The 14,507-nt window shown below is 48.1% G+C and overlaps 1 protein-coding gene across 1 annotated transcript; it reads right to left on the bottom strand.

The window, feature by feature from the left end:
- Nucleotides 1-511: 511 nt before the first annotated feature.
- On the bottom strand, nucleotides 512-4,123 carry LOC101529250 (c-Myc-binding protein-like). Its single transcript, XM_036497633.2, has 2 exons — nucleotides 3,970-4,123; nucleotides 512-687 (listed from the first exon to the last, which is right to left on the bottom strand). Exons 1-2 carry the CDS (start codon nucleotides 4,121-4,123, stop codon nucleotides 512-514), a joined length of 330 nt encoding a protein of 109 aa, XP_036353526.2.
- Nucleotides 4,124-14,507: the final 10,384 nt, after the last annotated feature.

The following is a 14,507-nucleotide window of genomic DNA, read 5'->3' as shown; positions in this document are numbered from 1 at the left end:
TGAGGGCCCGGAGCGGTGGCCTAGTGGCTAAAGTGTTCACGTTGAATGCACCGGAATCCCATATGGGCGCTGGTTCAAATCCCGGCGGCTCCTCTTCCCACCCAGCTCCCTGCTTGTGGCCTGGGAAAGCAGTCCAGGACGGCTGAAAGCCTTGGGATCCTGCACCTGCGTGGGGGACCTGGAGGAGACTCCTGGCTTCTTCTGACTTTGATCAGCTTTGCTGCAGCCATTTGAGGAGTGAACAAGTGGATGAAAGATTTTTCTTTCTACATCTCCTTCTTTCTGTAGATCCACATTTCTAATAATAAAAAAAAATCTTAAAAAAAGATTTGTAAATGAGACAATCATTATATTTCTTTTTTTGAAAGTTATATTGAGTTTTTAAGGCAATTCTAATATATAAGGTTTTACCAATTAAAGTATGATAGGTGAATTTAACATTAAAAGTTCTATGGCATCTCTTCAGAAAAGATTATATGTTAGACAAGTTATTTAAGTCACACAAGCCATTTTAGCGTCTTTTCACATAATAATCCTGTTCAGCATGCTTCTCCTCAAGTGGTTCACCCTGAGCAAGCTTTGTCTTCAGTTTTTTGTTTTCTTCTACAATAGCTTCACATTTTTCTTTCATTTCTGCCAATTCTAGGCAAAGCTGCTCTATCTCTGGATTACCTGGGGTAGCAGCTCGTGAGACTTTAAGAAGTACAAAGCACTACAGCGTGAGGGAATCTCGCTGCTGGATCAGGGGCGTGGCTCCGCTCTGCTGCCACCACCTTGTGGGGGGAGGAGCCTAGGGGGTGTTCGGCTGCAGGGCTTGGGTGAAGGGAGCCCTCAGGAGCATGGCGGCTGCTGAGGGTACCTAAACCAGGTCAGACTCAATGCTTGGGACTCTGCTCATGGCCACTGCTGCCACATGGTGAGTCCTAGGCCTTGGGCAGACAGCGTGCCAAGTGGTGCTAGTCTCCATCTGCTGGCTGCCCGGCGGCAAGCTCTAGGGTTTTGGGGGTATTAATTCCTGCCTAGGAACATCCATGGATAAAGCCAATATGCGTGTAGGTGAATGATGAATCCTGTGTGACTCCCAGCGACAGGGTCACTGAACTTGCTGGCAAGCGTGGGGACTGAGACCTGGGGGTTTGGAGGGGAGAGCCCTCAGTCTGGGTCAGACTGGTTCACCAGCCTACATGGAAGTTCTGAGATGGGCTGTTTGCATAGAGCATCGCTGATTGCCACACACCAGCCCACACGAAAGCTATGGCTAGGGGCCTGTCTGGCAGGGCTAGACACCAGTACCTGACTGAGTGTTGGAACCAGGGATGGGTCACACTAGACATGCTCCGGCTCATACAAAGGCCAAGATAGAGTGGCAGGTTATGCCAGGCAAGGGCTTAGCACCTGTTGGAGATCTGGGTCAGGGAGTGATTGGGTCAAGTGGGGGAACCTGGGGAACTCTCCTATTGGGTCACAACTCCCGCTGTGTTCCAGGCCTGGATGTTGGGCAGCCTGAGTAGGGTAACTCCAACTGTTGGCTGATGGGTAGGTTGGTTTGGAGCTAGGGCAGACTGGGCGGGGCCGAGCCAACCTTACCTCACCGGCAAGAGCAGAAACCAGGCTAGACCACAGGTCAAGCTCAGCTAGGTTGTCACACCTACCAGGTTGCATGAGCCTGGGATGGGAGCAGATGGAGCAGGGCCAGGTTCAAGCACCTGCCAGCGAGTAGTAGGACTTGGGGTAGGTTAGGTCAGGTCAGGCTGCAGCATCCAAAGGCAAAGGTCATGACAGGTGAGGGACTAGGCCAGGCTGGGTCAGAGCAACCACTGCCACGTGCAAGAGCTATAGCCGGGACACCCTGGCTGGGTTGTGGTACTCACTGGTAAGCACAGGCCTGGAATGGGGGCCACCTTCTGGTCTGGACACGACTGCAGCGTACCTTGGCACAAGTGTGGACAATGGCTGAGCGTGCCAGACTGGGCGAGACCCCAGCCCCATCTAGTGCTCATGAGGACCAGGGTAGAGTAGGACAGGCTAGGCTAGATTTTTGCACCTGATGAGCCAGGTGTGAGGTGTGTCTGCATGTGGACCAGGCTAGACTGGGTTGTAACACCCAACAATAATAACCAGAATAGGTTGAAGGCTGGTCAGGAAAGGCCACTATTCCTGCTAGATCAGGAGGTGGGCTGAGTAGGACCAGCCCATGGACCCAGCCATCTGGGTGAGATCTGGCATAGGGAGAGGTTCTGATGGAGGAGCCTGGGAAACTCCTCTGTCAGGACACAATTCCTGCAGGTGAGCACAAGAACCAAGACGGAGCAGCCTAGATCAGGCCAGGAAATGGTACCCAGTGGCATTCATATGGTGCAGGTAGGGTGGGGGTGGGGAAACCAGGCAGGGCCAGTTCACATCACCCACTGGCGAATCTGAGCACCAGAATGGAGTGTGGGTTGGGTCGGGTTCAGTCACAACATACACCAGTACACATGAGGGCTTGGACTGGGTGCTGGCTGGGCTGGGCTGGGATAGGCTGTAGCCCCCACCAACCTGAGCTGGAAATGGGGGCAGACCAGGCCAGGTCAGGCTAGAGAACCCAATGACAAAAGCTGAGGTGAGGAAGGCCATGCCAGACCAGGCCGTGGCACCCAGCCAGCACACACAAGACCTGGAGGGGAGGAAGAGGTGGAGGGGAAGAAGAGGTGGAGGGTGCCGCTGCCAGATCACCACTCCCACTGCAGAGTGTGAGTTGGGATGGGGCAGACCAGACCTGGCAGAGCTACAGCACTGTTGGCCTCATTTGAGTTGGGACAGGGAAAAGCCAGGCTGGGTTGACTATTTCTACTGGTACAAGCGTAAGTCAGAGTGGATGTGGTTTGGTTGGGCTCTGCCACAGCATAAGCTAGCATGCATGATCCAGCAGTGGGAGTGGATCCAGTAGGGAAACAGTGGGCACCTCCCTCTTGGGTTGCCAGTCCGACTGGTGAGCATGAGAACCAGAACTGGGGCAGGCATGATTAGACACAGAGTGAAGCCCGCTGGCAGGTGTATGGGCTGGATAGTGGGCCTGGTTAGGTTGAACTGGGCTTCAATGACCATCGACACATACGAGAGCTAAATGGGATGTGGGACAGACTGGACCAGTCTGTTGTACATATTGGCAAACATGGGAACTAGGGCAGGGGCAGGCCTGGTGAGGGTTATTGGGAGTCACCTCAACTAGGCTGTGCTCCCACTTGGTTTGCATGGGGCCAAATGTATGGTGGGCAGGACTGGGCTGGGCTCCAACACCCATTGGTTTGTGTGGAAGACAGGGCTGGAGGTAGAACTGACCCAGCAGTTGCAACCACCAGCGTATACATACGCTGATGGGGGCGATGGACTGTGCTGGATCCTGTACTGAAAAGCACACCCAGGAATCAGGTCTGGCATCACTTCAGATGAAGTTTTTGTGGGGATCCCAACAACTGAATTGCTGGGCTCAGAACCCCACCATGGAGTCCACGTGTCAAAGCTGAGCCTCCTCGGTAGCTCAGATGGAGCCGTGGACAGCATATCCAGGTGTACATGGAGGATATGGTGGTCCATTGGAGCCTGCAGAGGACACTTGGTACCACCACAGAGGACAGAACAAATTGATCAACTACCCCAGTCAAGTGTTGGCAGTGAAAATCTGGGCAAATGGAGACGCTAAGGTGGACTAAGTCAGCTAGTGGATTCTGGAGAGATTTCCTCATGCTTGGAATAGCAAGATCGACAGCAATTCAGAACTGTTGAACTACCAAAACCTCATGAGCAGAACCCTTAGAGCATGCCCCACATCGGGGACCCTGGGATGGGTGGGAGGCTGGGTGTGGCTTCTTCTCCTGCCTCTCCCCTTCCCCCAGATACAGGAAGGAAAAAAGAGAATGTGGAAACAATGGTCTCACTCACTTTCCTGTAGCCCTTGACCCTTTGAGCCCTAATCAACTGTGTAAAGATCATAAAAAAAAAAAAAGTCCAAAGCACTATTAGGTTTCTTTGACTCTTCATGTAAGGTTACCGACAGCTTGGCCAGTGCATCCATCACCCCCAACTTTTCCAAGCACCTCCGGAACTGCTCACGCTTCCAGTTGGCAGCTTTGAAATGGGCCATAGCGACAATGACAGTGGCCCCACTGGCATCTGAGACCTCAGCTGGCAGACTCAGGACGGCACTGCATTATATTTGAATATGAGCATTGCGCCTGTCCCATTCTCAAATTATCAATGGGAAGGAGTATGTGTCTTAGAGTGCCTTCAAGTTTTAAACAGGAAAGATTTGCTGTATTGAATCTCCACAAAATTCCCAGGATTAGTGTCTTTTAACGTCAAGTATCCCCCTTTCTTTAATATTTTCCCTGCTAGGATCCCCTGAAATACTATAGCCAACAGACACAGGATCCCTCTAGCTCTGCCGAGACAGCCCCCTTTCCCATGAACACGCTGAAAGAGAAGACTATTTAGCTCTTAGCATCTGTTTCAGTGCTGTCTTTTGGACTCGATGTAAATGAAACATGCAATGGAACAGCTTTAGCAAGACAGCTGCGGTCAAAAAAAAAAAAAAAAAAAGCCAAAGGATATGTCAGAATGAGGCTATATGTAACCAAGACAGGGTATTTTTTGCGAGGGGTGAACCACCACATTTACAGGTGGTGGAAAGTTTTGAACTGTTGGCAGGAGGTTTTCATTCACCCTTGTAAAAATAGAAGAAGGCAGCTGGGCGCTCAGCCTGGGAGAAGATACACAGGTTTTAATGAGGCTTATCAGCTACTAAAAACGCTCCTGGCATCCCAGCCCTGGGCGCTCCCCACCTGTTGAATGAAGACAGAGAGTGTGGGGGCACTTGGTTACAAATCCTGCTGTGTTTAGAGAAGGCTCACAAAACATCATGACCAACTGAAAATCCACAGGCTGAAATAAGAGTGATGTTGAACCAGCGGCTGATTTTGGAAATATAGGTGGCGGCATAAACTCCTACTGTTAGTGTTAAAGTATATTTAAAATATTTAAATACTTAATATTTTAAATATGATATATGTTAAATAGTATGAAATATAAAATATTTTATTATTAAAATACTTAATATTTTAATATTATCTTAAAGACAGAGTTATAGAGAAGGGAGCGGGCAGACACCAAGAATCTTTCATCTGGGCCCGGCGACGTGGCCTAGCGGCTAAAGTCCTCGCCTTGAACGCCCCGGGATCCCATATGGGCGCCGGTTCTAATCCCGGCAGCTCCACTTCCCATCCAGCTCCCTGCTTGTGGTCTGGGAAAGCAGTCGAGGACAGCCCAAAGCCTTGGGACCCTGCACCCGTGTGGGAGACCCGGAAGAGGTTCCTGGTTCCCGGCTTCGGATCGGCGCGCATCGGCCCGTTGCGGCTCACTTGGGGAGTGAATCATCGGATGGAAGATCTTCCTCTCTGTCTCTCCTCCTCTCTGTATATCTGACTTTGTAATAAAAATAAATAAACTTTAAAAAAATTTTTAAAATAAATCTTTTTTTTTAAAAAAAAAGACTCTTTCATCTGTTGATTTATTCCCAGCATGCCTGCTATAGGTGGGGCTTGACCAGACTAGGGATCAGGAGTTTCTTCCAGGTCTCCCAGGTGGGTGCAGAAGTCCAAGAAGGTGTGCCATCTTCTGCTGACTTCCCAGGCCACAAGCAGGGAGGTGGACGGGAAGCAGCAGAGCTGGGACTTGAACCAGCGCACATGTGGGCTGCAGCATTACAGGTGAAGGTTTTATCAGCTAACATCCACCCCAAATTCATTTCATTAAGCATGAACTGAGAAACTAGGGCAAAACAAACGTATATACCATTTTAATATATGCTGATTAGTTAACAAGTGTGTATATTTTCTAATTTTCCTTATTGTAATATGTAAGTGGTTATCTTGCAAATATATTGAACATATGTCTCACCTGTGATAACCTCAGTCCCTCTGGCGCCGTAGCTTAGTGGCTAAAGTCCTTGCCTTGCACACACCGGGATCCTATATAGGCACTGGTTGGTATCCCAGCTACTCCACTTCCCATCCAGCTCCTTGCTGTGGCCTGGGAATGCAATAGAGGACGGCCCAAAGCTTTGGGACCCTGCACCCGTGTGGGAGACCTGAAAGAAGCTCCTGGCACCTGGCTTTGGATCAGCTCAGCTCTGGCTGTTACAGCCACTTGGGGAGTGAACCGGGGCATGGAAGATCTTCCTCTCTGTCTCTCCTCCTCTCTGTGTATCTGACTTTCCAATAAAATAAACAAATCTTCAAAAAAAAAAAAAAACTCAGTCGCTACACACACACTGTGTTGCTTAATTTTTATAGAATCAGTAGCATGTTAACAGTCTGTCCCTCACAGATGAGGGTGCTCGAGCTTGGGCACAGGAAGCAAATTGCCCACAAGATTGAAAGTGGTTGAGCTTGAACTTGAACCTCTGTTGTCTGCTCCCAGAGCAATGCCAGTTACACTACACCTCACAATTGCACAGTTAGACCCCCTGTGGCACAGACTTCTATGCTCTGATTGCCCAAAAAGATGAGTACCAAATGATGGTTGCTTGGTTTTTTTTATTAGCAATTATTTTTTATTTTTGATGATATTTACTTCATTGATTAGGGTGATTAGGGTCAAGGGCTACAGGAAGGTGGGTGAGATCACCATTTCCACATTCTCTTTTTTTTTCCTTCCTGCGTCTGGGGGAAGAGGCAAGACAAAGAGAGAAGCCACACTCAGTCTCCCAAATGCCTCTGCACTCTGGGACGGAGGACAGCCACCCAACACCACACCAGGGCCCCAGCGTGGAGCGTGCACCGAGGGTCCTGCTCTTGAAGGTTTGATAGTTCCACAGTTCTGAATCACTGCCGATCTTGCCACTCCAAGAGCAATGAAATCTCTCCAGAATCCACTGGTTGACATAGTCCACCTTAGTGTCTGTTTGCCAGGAGACTCACTGTCAACTCTTGACTGGGGTAGTTGATCAATTTGTTCTGTCCTCTGTCCTCTGTCCTCTGTTGTGGTACCAGGTGTCCTCTGCTGGCTCCAATGTATTACCATATGCTCCATGTGCACCTGGATATGTTGTCCACTGCTCCATCTAAGCCACTGAGGAGGCTCAGCTTTGACAGATGCACTACATGGTCAGACCATGCAACCTGCAATTCTCTTCATGGTTGAAGTTCTGAGTCCAGCAATTCAGTTGTGGGGATCCCCACAAAAACTTCATCTGCAGTGATTCCAGACCTGATTCCTGGGTGTGCATTTCAGTACAGATTCCAGCACAGTCCATCGCCCCAATCAGCCTATGCTGGTGGTTGCAATTGCTGGGCCAGTTCTCCTCCAGCCCTGTTTCTACGCAAACTAATGAGTGTTGGAGCCCAGCCTGATCCTGCCCACTGCACACTCGGCCTTCATGTACACTAATGGGAGCACAGCCTAGTCGGAGCAACCCACAACAACCCCCACGAGGCCATCCCCCTGCCCTGGATCCCATGTTTGCCAATATGTACAGCAGACTGGTCCAGTCTGTCCCATATCCCATTCAGCTCTCATACATGTCAATAGGCATCGAAGCCCAGTTCAACCCAGTTCAATCCCAGTTGGGAAGTTTAACACAACCATCCCCTCTATCCAGCCCACATACCTGCTGGAGGGTGCCACTCTGTGTCTAGCCATGCCTGCCCTAGACCTGGTTCTTGTGCTCACCAGTAAGACTGGCAACCCAAGAGGAAGGTACCCACTGTTTCCCTGCTGGGCCCAGCCCCACTCCCAGATCATGCATGCTCCAGGTGGTTCTGCAGTTTAATTTGACCGAATTGGCCCCCATGCAATCATCTGCCAGCTGATGCTGTGGAAAAGTCCAACCAACCTACACCCACTGTGACTTACGCTTACACGAGTAGTAACAGTCAACCCAGCCTGGTTTGTCCTTGACCCGGCTTACACGAGGTCAACAGGTGTTGTAGCCCTGCCCAGCCTGGTCTGCCCCCATGAGACAGTTGCTTATTAATGATCCTCTTTCTAGGATCCCGTATGGATGCTGGCTCGTACCCTGGCTGCTCCACTTTCCTTTCAGCTCCCTGTTATGGCCTTGGAAAGCGGTAGAGGATGGCCCAAAGCCTGGGAACACCACACCTACGTGAGAGACCTGAAGAAGCTCCTGGCTCCAGCTCCTGGCTTTGCATCGGCTCAGCTCTGGTTAACTTGGGAAGTGAACCAGTGGATGGAAGATATTTCTCTCTGTGTCTCCTTTTCTCTGTAAATTTGACTTGCCAATAAAAACAAATAAGTCTCTGAAAAAAATTTCCCCTACAAAAAGCAACTAAGACTTTTAGCACAAGCATTTCATTGAAGTGTTTGCGGAAGATAACAATTAGGTTAAAAGTATATTTAATAAAAATGTATGCCAATAAGTGTCTTTTGGTCTCTGACAGCTGACCTAGTGATTCAAACAGCAAAATAGATTCTTGGAATCTCTGGCCCCATCCCCGACTGACTGCGCATGCTTCCACAAGTGATTTAATCTGTCAATACCTATAAAGTAGGGTCATGGTATTTGCTATTAGATAGTGTGAGCAAAGTGCTTGGGAAAGCGGGATGACAGATGCCAGAAGTAATTTGCTTCTGAAGCATGACCTCATAGTGTCTTCGACATGGACTTTATCAGGCTTGCTGATTAGCCCAGCACCTTTCCTCCCAACCTCTCTTGCTCAACCTGCTTTTCAGCTTGACTAATTCTGTCTAGATCTGCGGGGCTTAACTTGACTGTGCCTCCTGTGCAGGTTCAAGCACAGCTGATGCTTTGGAGAAACTGGGAAATTGGACTTGTGGTTTGTTATTTCAAGCCTCACGTTGTGTTTTGGATTCGAAACAAAAAGGAACGTAATTTTGAATCACCACCTCTGACTGTAGAGTGAGACCTATAAATTATTAGTCTTATTCATTCATTTTTCTTGCTTATCTAATTTCCCACTAAAGGACAACTTTTAACATACACATATACGTAGGTAAAACCCACCCTGTACACTTTGTGAGGGCCTTAAAGTGGATGTTGACATGGCGGTCCATGTTGATGTTTGTCTTCTTCTGGAGGAACAAGATACCAGATGCGAGAAGCGTAAGGAATTAGCTGCTTAGAACTAAATGTGAGCTTAACCTCTGGTCCAACCAACGAATATACATGGACCTCCCCAGGAAACCCACCTTGGGAATACCCAGCTGATGACTAAGAGATAACTGCCAACTGAACAGCAAAACTTCGGGCTGAAGCCGGACGGGAAGTTGGCTGTGTTTTGCAGGAGCCACAGCAGCTCACTCCCTCTGTGTGTCAACCGGCTCATCCAAGGCTAATAAAAATAGTTCAGAGGAACAAACCTTTGGTCTTTGGACCGTACCAGCTAACAACAGAGAAAGATAAATCTGTGGAACTATTTCCAAAGGAAATTTGGAACCTTTCCAAGGAAAAAGACTTTCTTGGAATTTGTACACTGAGGTGGAATATTTCATGCCACAAGAATGACATCACTCAAGTACAACTTGTACGATGGGCAAAAGATCACGGACTACAACAGACAGAGATGATGTCAAAGATTTTGTACTGCTTTCAGTTTTTATAATATTTGCCAACTTTATAGAATCAGTGTAGACACAGACTTTAATTATAAGTACATGGTTAAACCCACGTTCATATTAGGAAATTGGAATCACCGTAGGCATTTGCTATTTCAAGAGGTGCTACAATAGAGTTTCAAACATTTAATTTTTTTTAAGTGGGTACGACTGCAAACATTTTGAATTTTTGAACTCAGGCACTTGGGCTGTTCTCTGCTGTCTTCCTAGGCACATTAGCAGAGAGCTAGATCAGAACCAGAGCAGATGCGACTCGAGAGGGTTCCCAATATTGGGATGCCAGCATTGCAAGCAGTGGCTTAACCGATTGTGCCACAACACCAGTCCCAAGTTTTTCTCTCCAGAGATACGAATTTCATCAGATGCTCCAGTGAGTCTCTGTACCAGGAACTGTGTCCTCAACTTGTATTCATTGTAAGTTTAAACTGCGTAAGATGTATTTTAACATGTTTATTCCTTAAGAAATGAAGGCAGAATAATGCTTAGGATTGCAGATTCCAGTGACAGCTAGTACACCACATAAGAGCCCTTTTTTAAAGACCTAGTTGTAGGCCCAGCACAGTGGCCTAGGGGCTAAAGTCCGCGCCTTGAACGTGCCGGGATCCCATGTGGTTACTGGTTCTAGTCTTGGCAGCTCCACTTCCCATCCAGCTCCCTGCTTGTGGCCTGGGAAGGTGGTCAAGGACAGCCCAAGCCCTTGGGAGCCTGCACCCACGTGAGAGACCTGGAAGAGGATCCTGGCTCCTGGCTTCGGATCAGTACAGCTTTGGCTGTTGAGGTCACTTGGGGAGTGAATCATCGGACGGAAGATCTTCCTCTCTGTCTCTCCTCTCTGTATATCTGACTTTCCAATTTAAAAAAAAATCTTAAAAGACCTAGTTGTGGCTCCCAATTCTAATTTGACGCTAATGGAGGAATAGCTTGGTTTTAACCAGCTGGCATTGAGTCCCCAACTCTGAGTTCTGGCCCTGGTCCAGGTCTGGCAATTAGGGATTTCTGGGGTGCTCCATCAGATGGGAGCTCTGTCTGTCTCACTGCCTCTCAAGTAATCAGAACAATACAGGTGGGCCTGGCATGAGGGTTAGTGGCTCAAGTCCTCGCCTTGCATGATCCGGGATCCCTACGGCGCCAGTTCGTGTCTCAGCTGCTCCACTTCCCATGCAGCTCCCTCTTATGGCTTGGAAAGGTATTGGAAAATGGCCCAAACTTTGGGATCCTGCACCCAAGTGGGAGACCTGGAGGAGGTTCCTGTTCTTGGCTTCGGATCAGCCCGGCTTTGGCCATTGCGGCCACTTGGGGAGTGAAGCAGCAGCAGATGCTAGATCTTTCTGTTTCTCCTTCTTTATGTAAAACTACTTTTCCAATAAAAGTAAATAAATCTTTTTTTAAAAAGATTAATTTATATTACAAAGTTAGATATACAGAGAGGAGGAGAGGCAGAGAGGAAGATCTTCCGTCCGATGGTTCACTCCCGAAGTGAGCGCAACGGCCGGTACTGTGCCGATCCGAAGCCAGGAACCAGGAACCTCTTCCGGGTCTCTCACACGGGTGCAGGCTCCCAAGGGCTTGGGCCGTCCTCGACTGCTTTCCCAGGCCACAAGCAGGGAGCTGGATGGGAGGCAGGGCCGCCGGGATTAGAACCGGTGCCCATGTGGGATCCCGGGGCATTGAAGGCGAGGACTTTAGCCACTAGGCTACTGCACTGGACCCACTTGGGTAAAATTTGGAGACAAAATTAGTGGGATGTTTTCTAGGCAGTCTTTGGGATCACCACCTGTGGAAAGGAGAAGGTTAGGGGATGGGGAGAAGCCAGGCTATAATGTAGGAGCCAGTCAGCCCCTCTGAGAAATTCTAAGTATACATGACTGAGCAAGCCAAGCCTTTATGTCCCCCTGCCCCAGTCAGCGACCGCATGCGACTGCCAGTCAGGCATGGTGGCAGAGCTTGCGGTTCTCCATGAAGAGGTGACAGTGCAGGCTGTCCTCTGAAGGACTACCACTCTGGGCACCAAATCCTCTTCATTAAAGATTTAACTTTATGTCAAAGGTTTGTGTGTATTTGAACAGCAGATTTATAGAGACAAAGAGAAATGTCTTCTGTCCACCATTTACTGCCCCAGTGGGTGTGATGGCCGGTCTGAAGCCAGAAAGCACAAATCTCTTCTGGGTCTCCCACAGGAGTGCTGGGTCCCAAGGACTGGGGCCATTCCTCCGCTACCCTTCCAGGCTGTCAGCAGGGAACCGTACCAGGAGTGGGACGGCTAGGACACGGATTGCATGCTGTTGAGATGCTGGCACGGCAGGTAGAGGCTTAGCCTATTATGGCATGGCACTGGCACCAAATTTCTTTATATATTTTAAGATCAGAATTGCAGATGAGAAAAAGAAAAAGGCAGTGAGAACCTGCTAAATGAAATAACAGTTGAAAAATTCCCAGGTCTTAAAAGATACTTGGGCCTCCAAGATGTAAGAATTTCTGGTTCTTCTTCTTCTTTTTAATAATTTTTAAGGAGAGACAGAGAGAGATCTTTCATCCAGTGTTTCACTCCTTAAACAGCTGCAATGGCTGGAACTGGGCCGGTCTGAAGCCAGGAGCCAGGAGCCAGGAGCTTCTTCCAAGACCTCCAAGGTGGAAGCTGGGGACCAAGCTCTTGGGTCATTCTCTGCTACTTTCCCAAACACATTAACAGGGACCTGGATCAGTAGCACAGGCAGGACTTGAACTGGCACCCACATGGAATGCAGCCTGCCCAGGCATCGGCTTTATCCATCATGCACAGCTCCAGGATTCCTCTTTCATCTAACGAACCACGTGTGCACTTGATGTGATCACGACCATGCATGTACTGATGACAATACACTGGGTTGCAGCAGGGATGACACACAGGCCTGAGGAGGAGGCACCAGGCCCTGTGCTCCTCTCGCTCCATTGCTCACCACCCCAAGGCGGCGGGGATTAGCTACAAGATGACATACCATACAGTACCTGGCTTCGAGTCCTGTCTCCGGCTTTTGCTCCTGTTAATGGGGACTCTGGGAGCTAGCACATGATGGCTCAGGTGATGGTATTCCCACCGTCCACTGAGGGAGAGCTCAGTTACGGAGTCCCCAGCTCGCTCCAGTCCAGCCTGGCCACAGCGGGCATTCGGGAAAGGGACGAGCAGAGGGGAGCTCTTTGTCAGCTTTTCGCACAAGTAAGCCAATGCCACACTGCTCTGTGGCTTCCCAAGCCACTGGGGTCACCAACATGGCAGTGCTCAACCGCTACAGACCCTGGCCTTCAGCTGGTAAGTCACTAAACTTGTCCTTCTACATGGCTTATAACAAAAACAAAAGAAAAACCGAGTGATGCCTTAGGTAGACACCGTCTATGACACAGACTCTTGATCATGAATTCCCACCAGAGGTTAAAAAACACTGATTCTGTAGCAGGCACAAAAATAGCTGCACTACACAGACATGTCTGCTGGAAACTGTCATGACAGGGGATGGTCAGGGAAAAAAACTAAAGAGGCTTTTTTGGAAGTAACAACAAAAATAGGAAACACTGTTACAGGGATGCAGTTGCCAAGGCAAAAATACATTAATGAACTCTATCTTCACAGTTCAAAACCCCTGTGTGAACCCAGTTATGGCTCTTGCACTTCTAACCAACGCACTGGAGAACGGCTCCCACTCAATGCTTTGCCTTGTTTAGCTTAATCAGTAAAATTTACAGGTGGAAAGAACACTTGGGTTGAACAAAGAAAGAAGTTTAAACATTAAGTTTTATAATACAGAGAAAATACAAACCAAGAAAGCAAATTTATTTAAATTACTAAAATAGGTTTCCAAGTCATTTACTGATGAGCTATTACAATTATTTTTCCTGAAAGATAGAAGTAACATTTTAAAATTATTCGGGTCAGTGAAAACATTTACTAAAAACATTTGTTTCTCTATATAGTCTGTATATATAAAATAACCTTTTGAAAAATTCTTGTCTTACAGTTCTCTGTAACAGCATATTACAATCAGGGATATATGTTTATGAGCCCCGGTTGTCCTAGTAGAAAAATTTAGCTTACTATCTATTGCCAGTTGTGAGACTCTCAAAGATTTAATGATGATGGCAATGACTGGCCATAAAACTTTAAAATCAACATTTTCATTCGAGGCTCTACAGATAGCAAAATAAAAAAAAAAAAAAAAGGAAGAAAGCAAAACGGCCAATTATTTAGAGTCAAAATATTTGGAAAAAAAAAAAAAAAAGAATGCAATTAACAGAGAAAACTCACTTGGAGAAGCCAAGGTACAACTACAATCCGTAATACCACAGAAGTACACTTAACATTCTTTTTATGTGGTAAGTTCACAACATTTGTGGCTTGAGACACTCAATAAAATTTATCACGTGCTAGAGAGTGTCACGAAAAGCTTAGACTGCAACAGTGAATACACAGGAAATTAACAGTTGTCTTCAACTGTCCCGGACAGCTGGTTAGGAAGGGTTACTGAGTCCACCTGTTAACTCCAAGCAAAAAGCTTTCGGGCAAGTGCAAAGTAAGCCGCACTGCATGTCCCCACCCTTATGAGCGAAACGAGCAACCGGAGGAGGCCTGTGATACACAGGCTCTAAGGAACACCTGCGCAGGACTGGGACATGCTTTAATTAAGGACGGGAAAAACAAAAGGAAATGTATCAAACAAATCCCAAAAGATTTCGCTGAGGTCAGAGTTCAGATACCCATGTCTGACTATCCTACTCACTGTAACACTTCATCTTCAACATCCTCCCCAGGCCCCCTTTGCCAGTTTCTCTGGCTTTGCTGCCTCCTCTCAGCCCTCCAAAAGCAGGAGAGGACAACAAAGCACACACACCTTCCGTCACACTTGGGT

Source organism: Ochotona princeps, chromosome 2, assembly GCF_030435755.1.
Source record: "Ochotona princeps isolate mOchPri1 chromosome 2, mOchPri1.hap1, whole genome shotgun sequence".
NCBI lineage: Eukaryota > Metazoa > Chordata > Mammalia > Lagomorpha > Ochotonidae > Ochotona > Ochotona princeps.
The sequence above is the reverse complement of the archived record's forward strand: the minus strand, read 5'-3'. Positions and strand labels throughout refer to the sequence as shown.

Coding starts and splice junctions, on each gene's coding strand:
- LOC101529250 (XM_036497633.2), bottom strand. CDS start 4,123: ATGGCCCATTTCAAAGCTGCCAACTGGAAGCGTGAGCAGTTCCGGAGG. Junction 688..3,969: donor GGACTTTTTTTTTTTTTATG/ATCTTTACACAG, acceptor TTAAAGTCTCAC/GAGCTGCTACCCCAGGTAAT.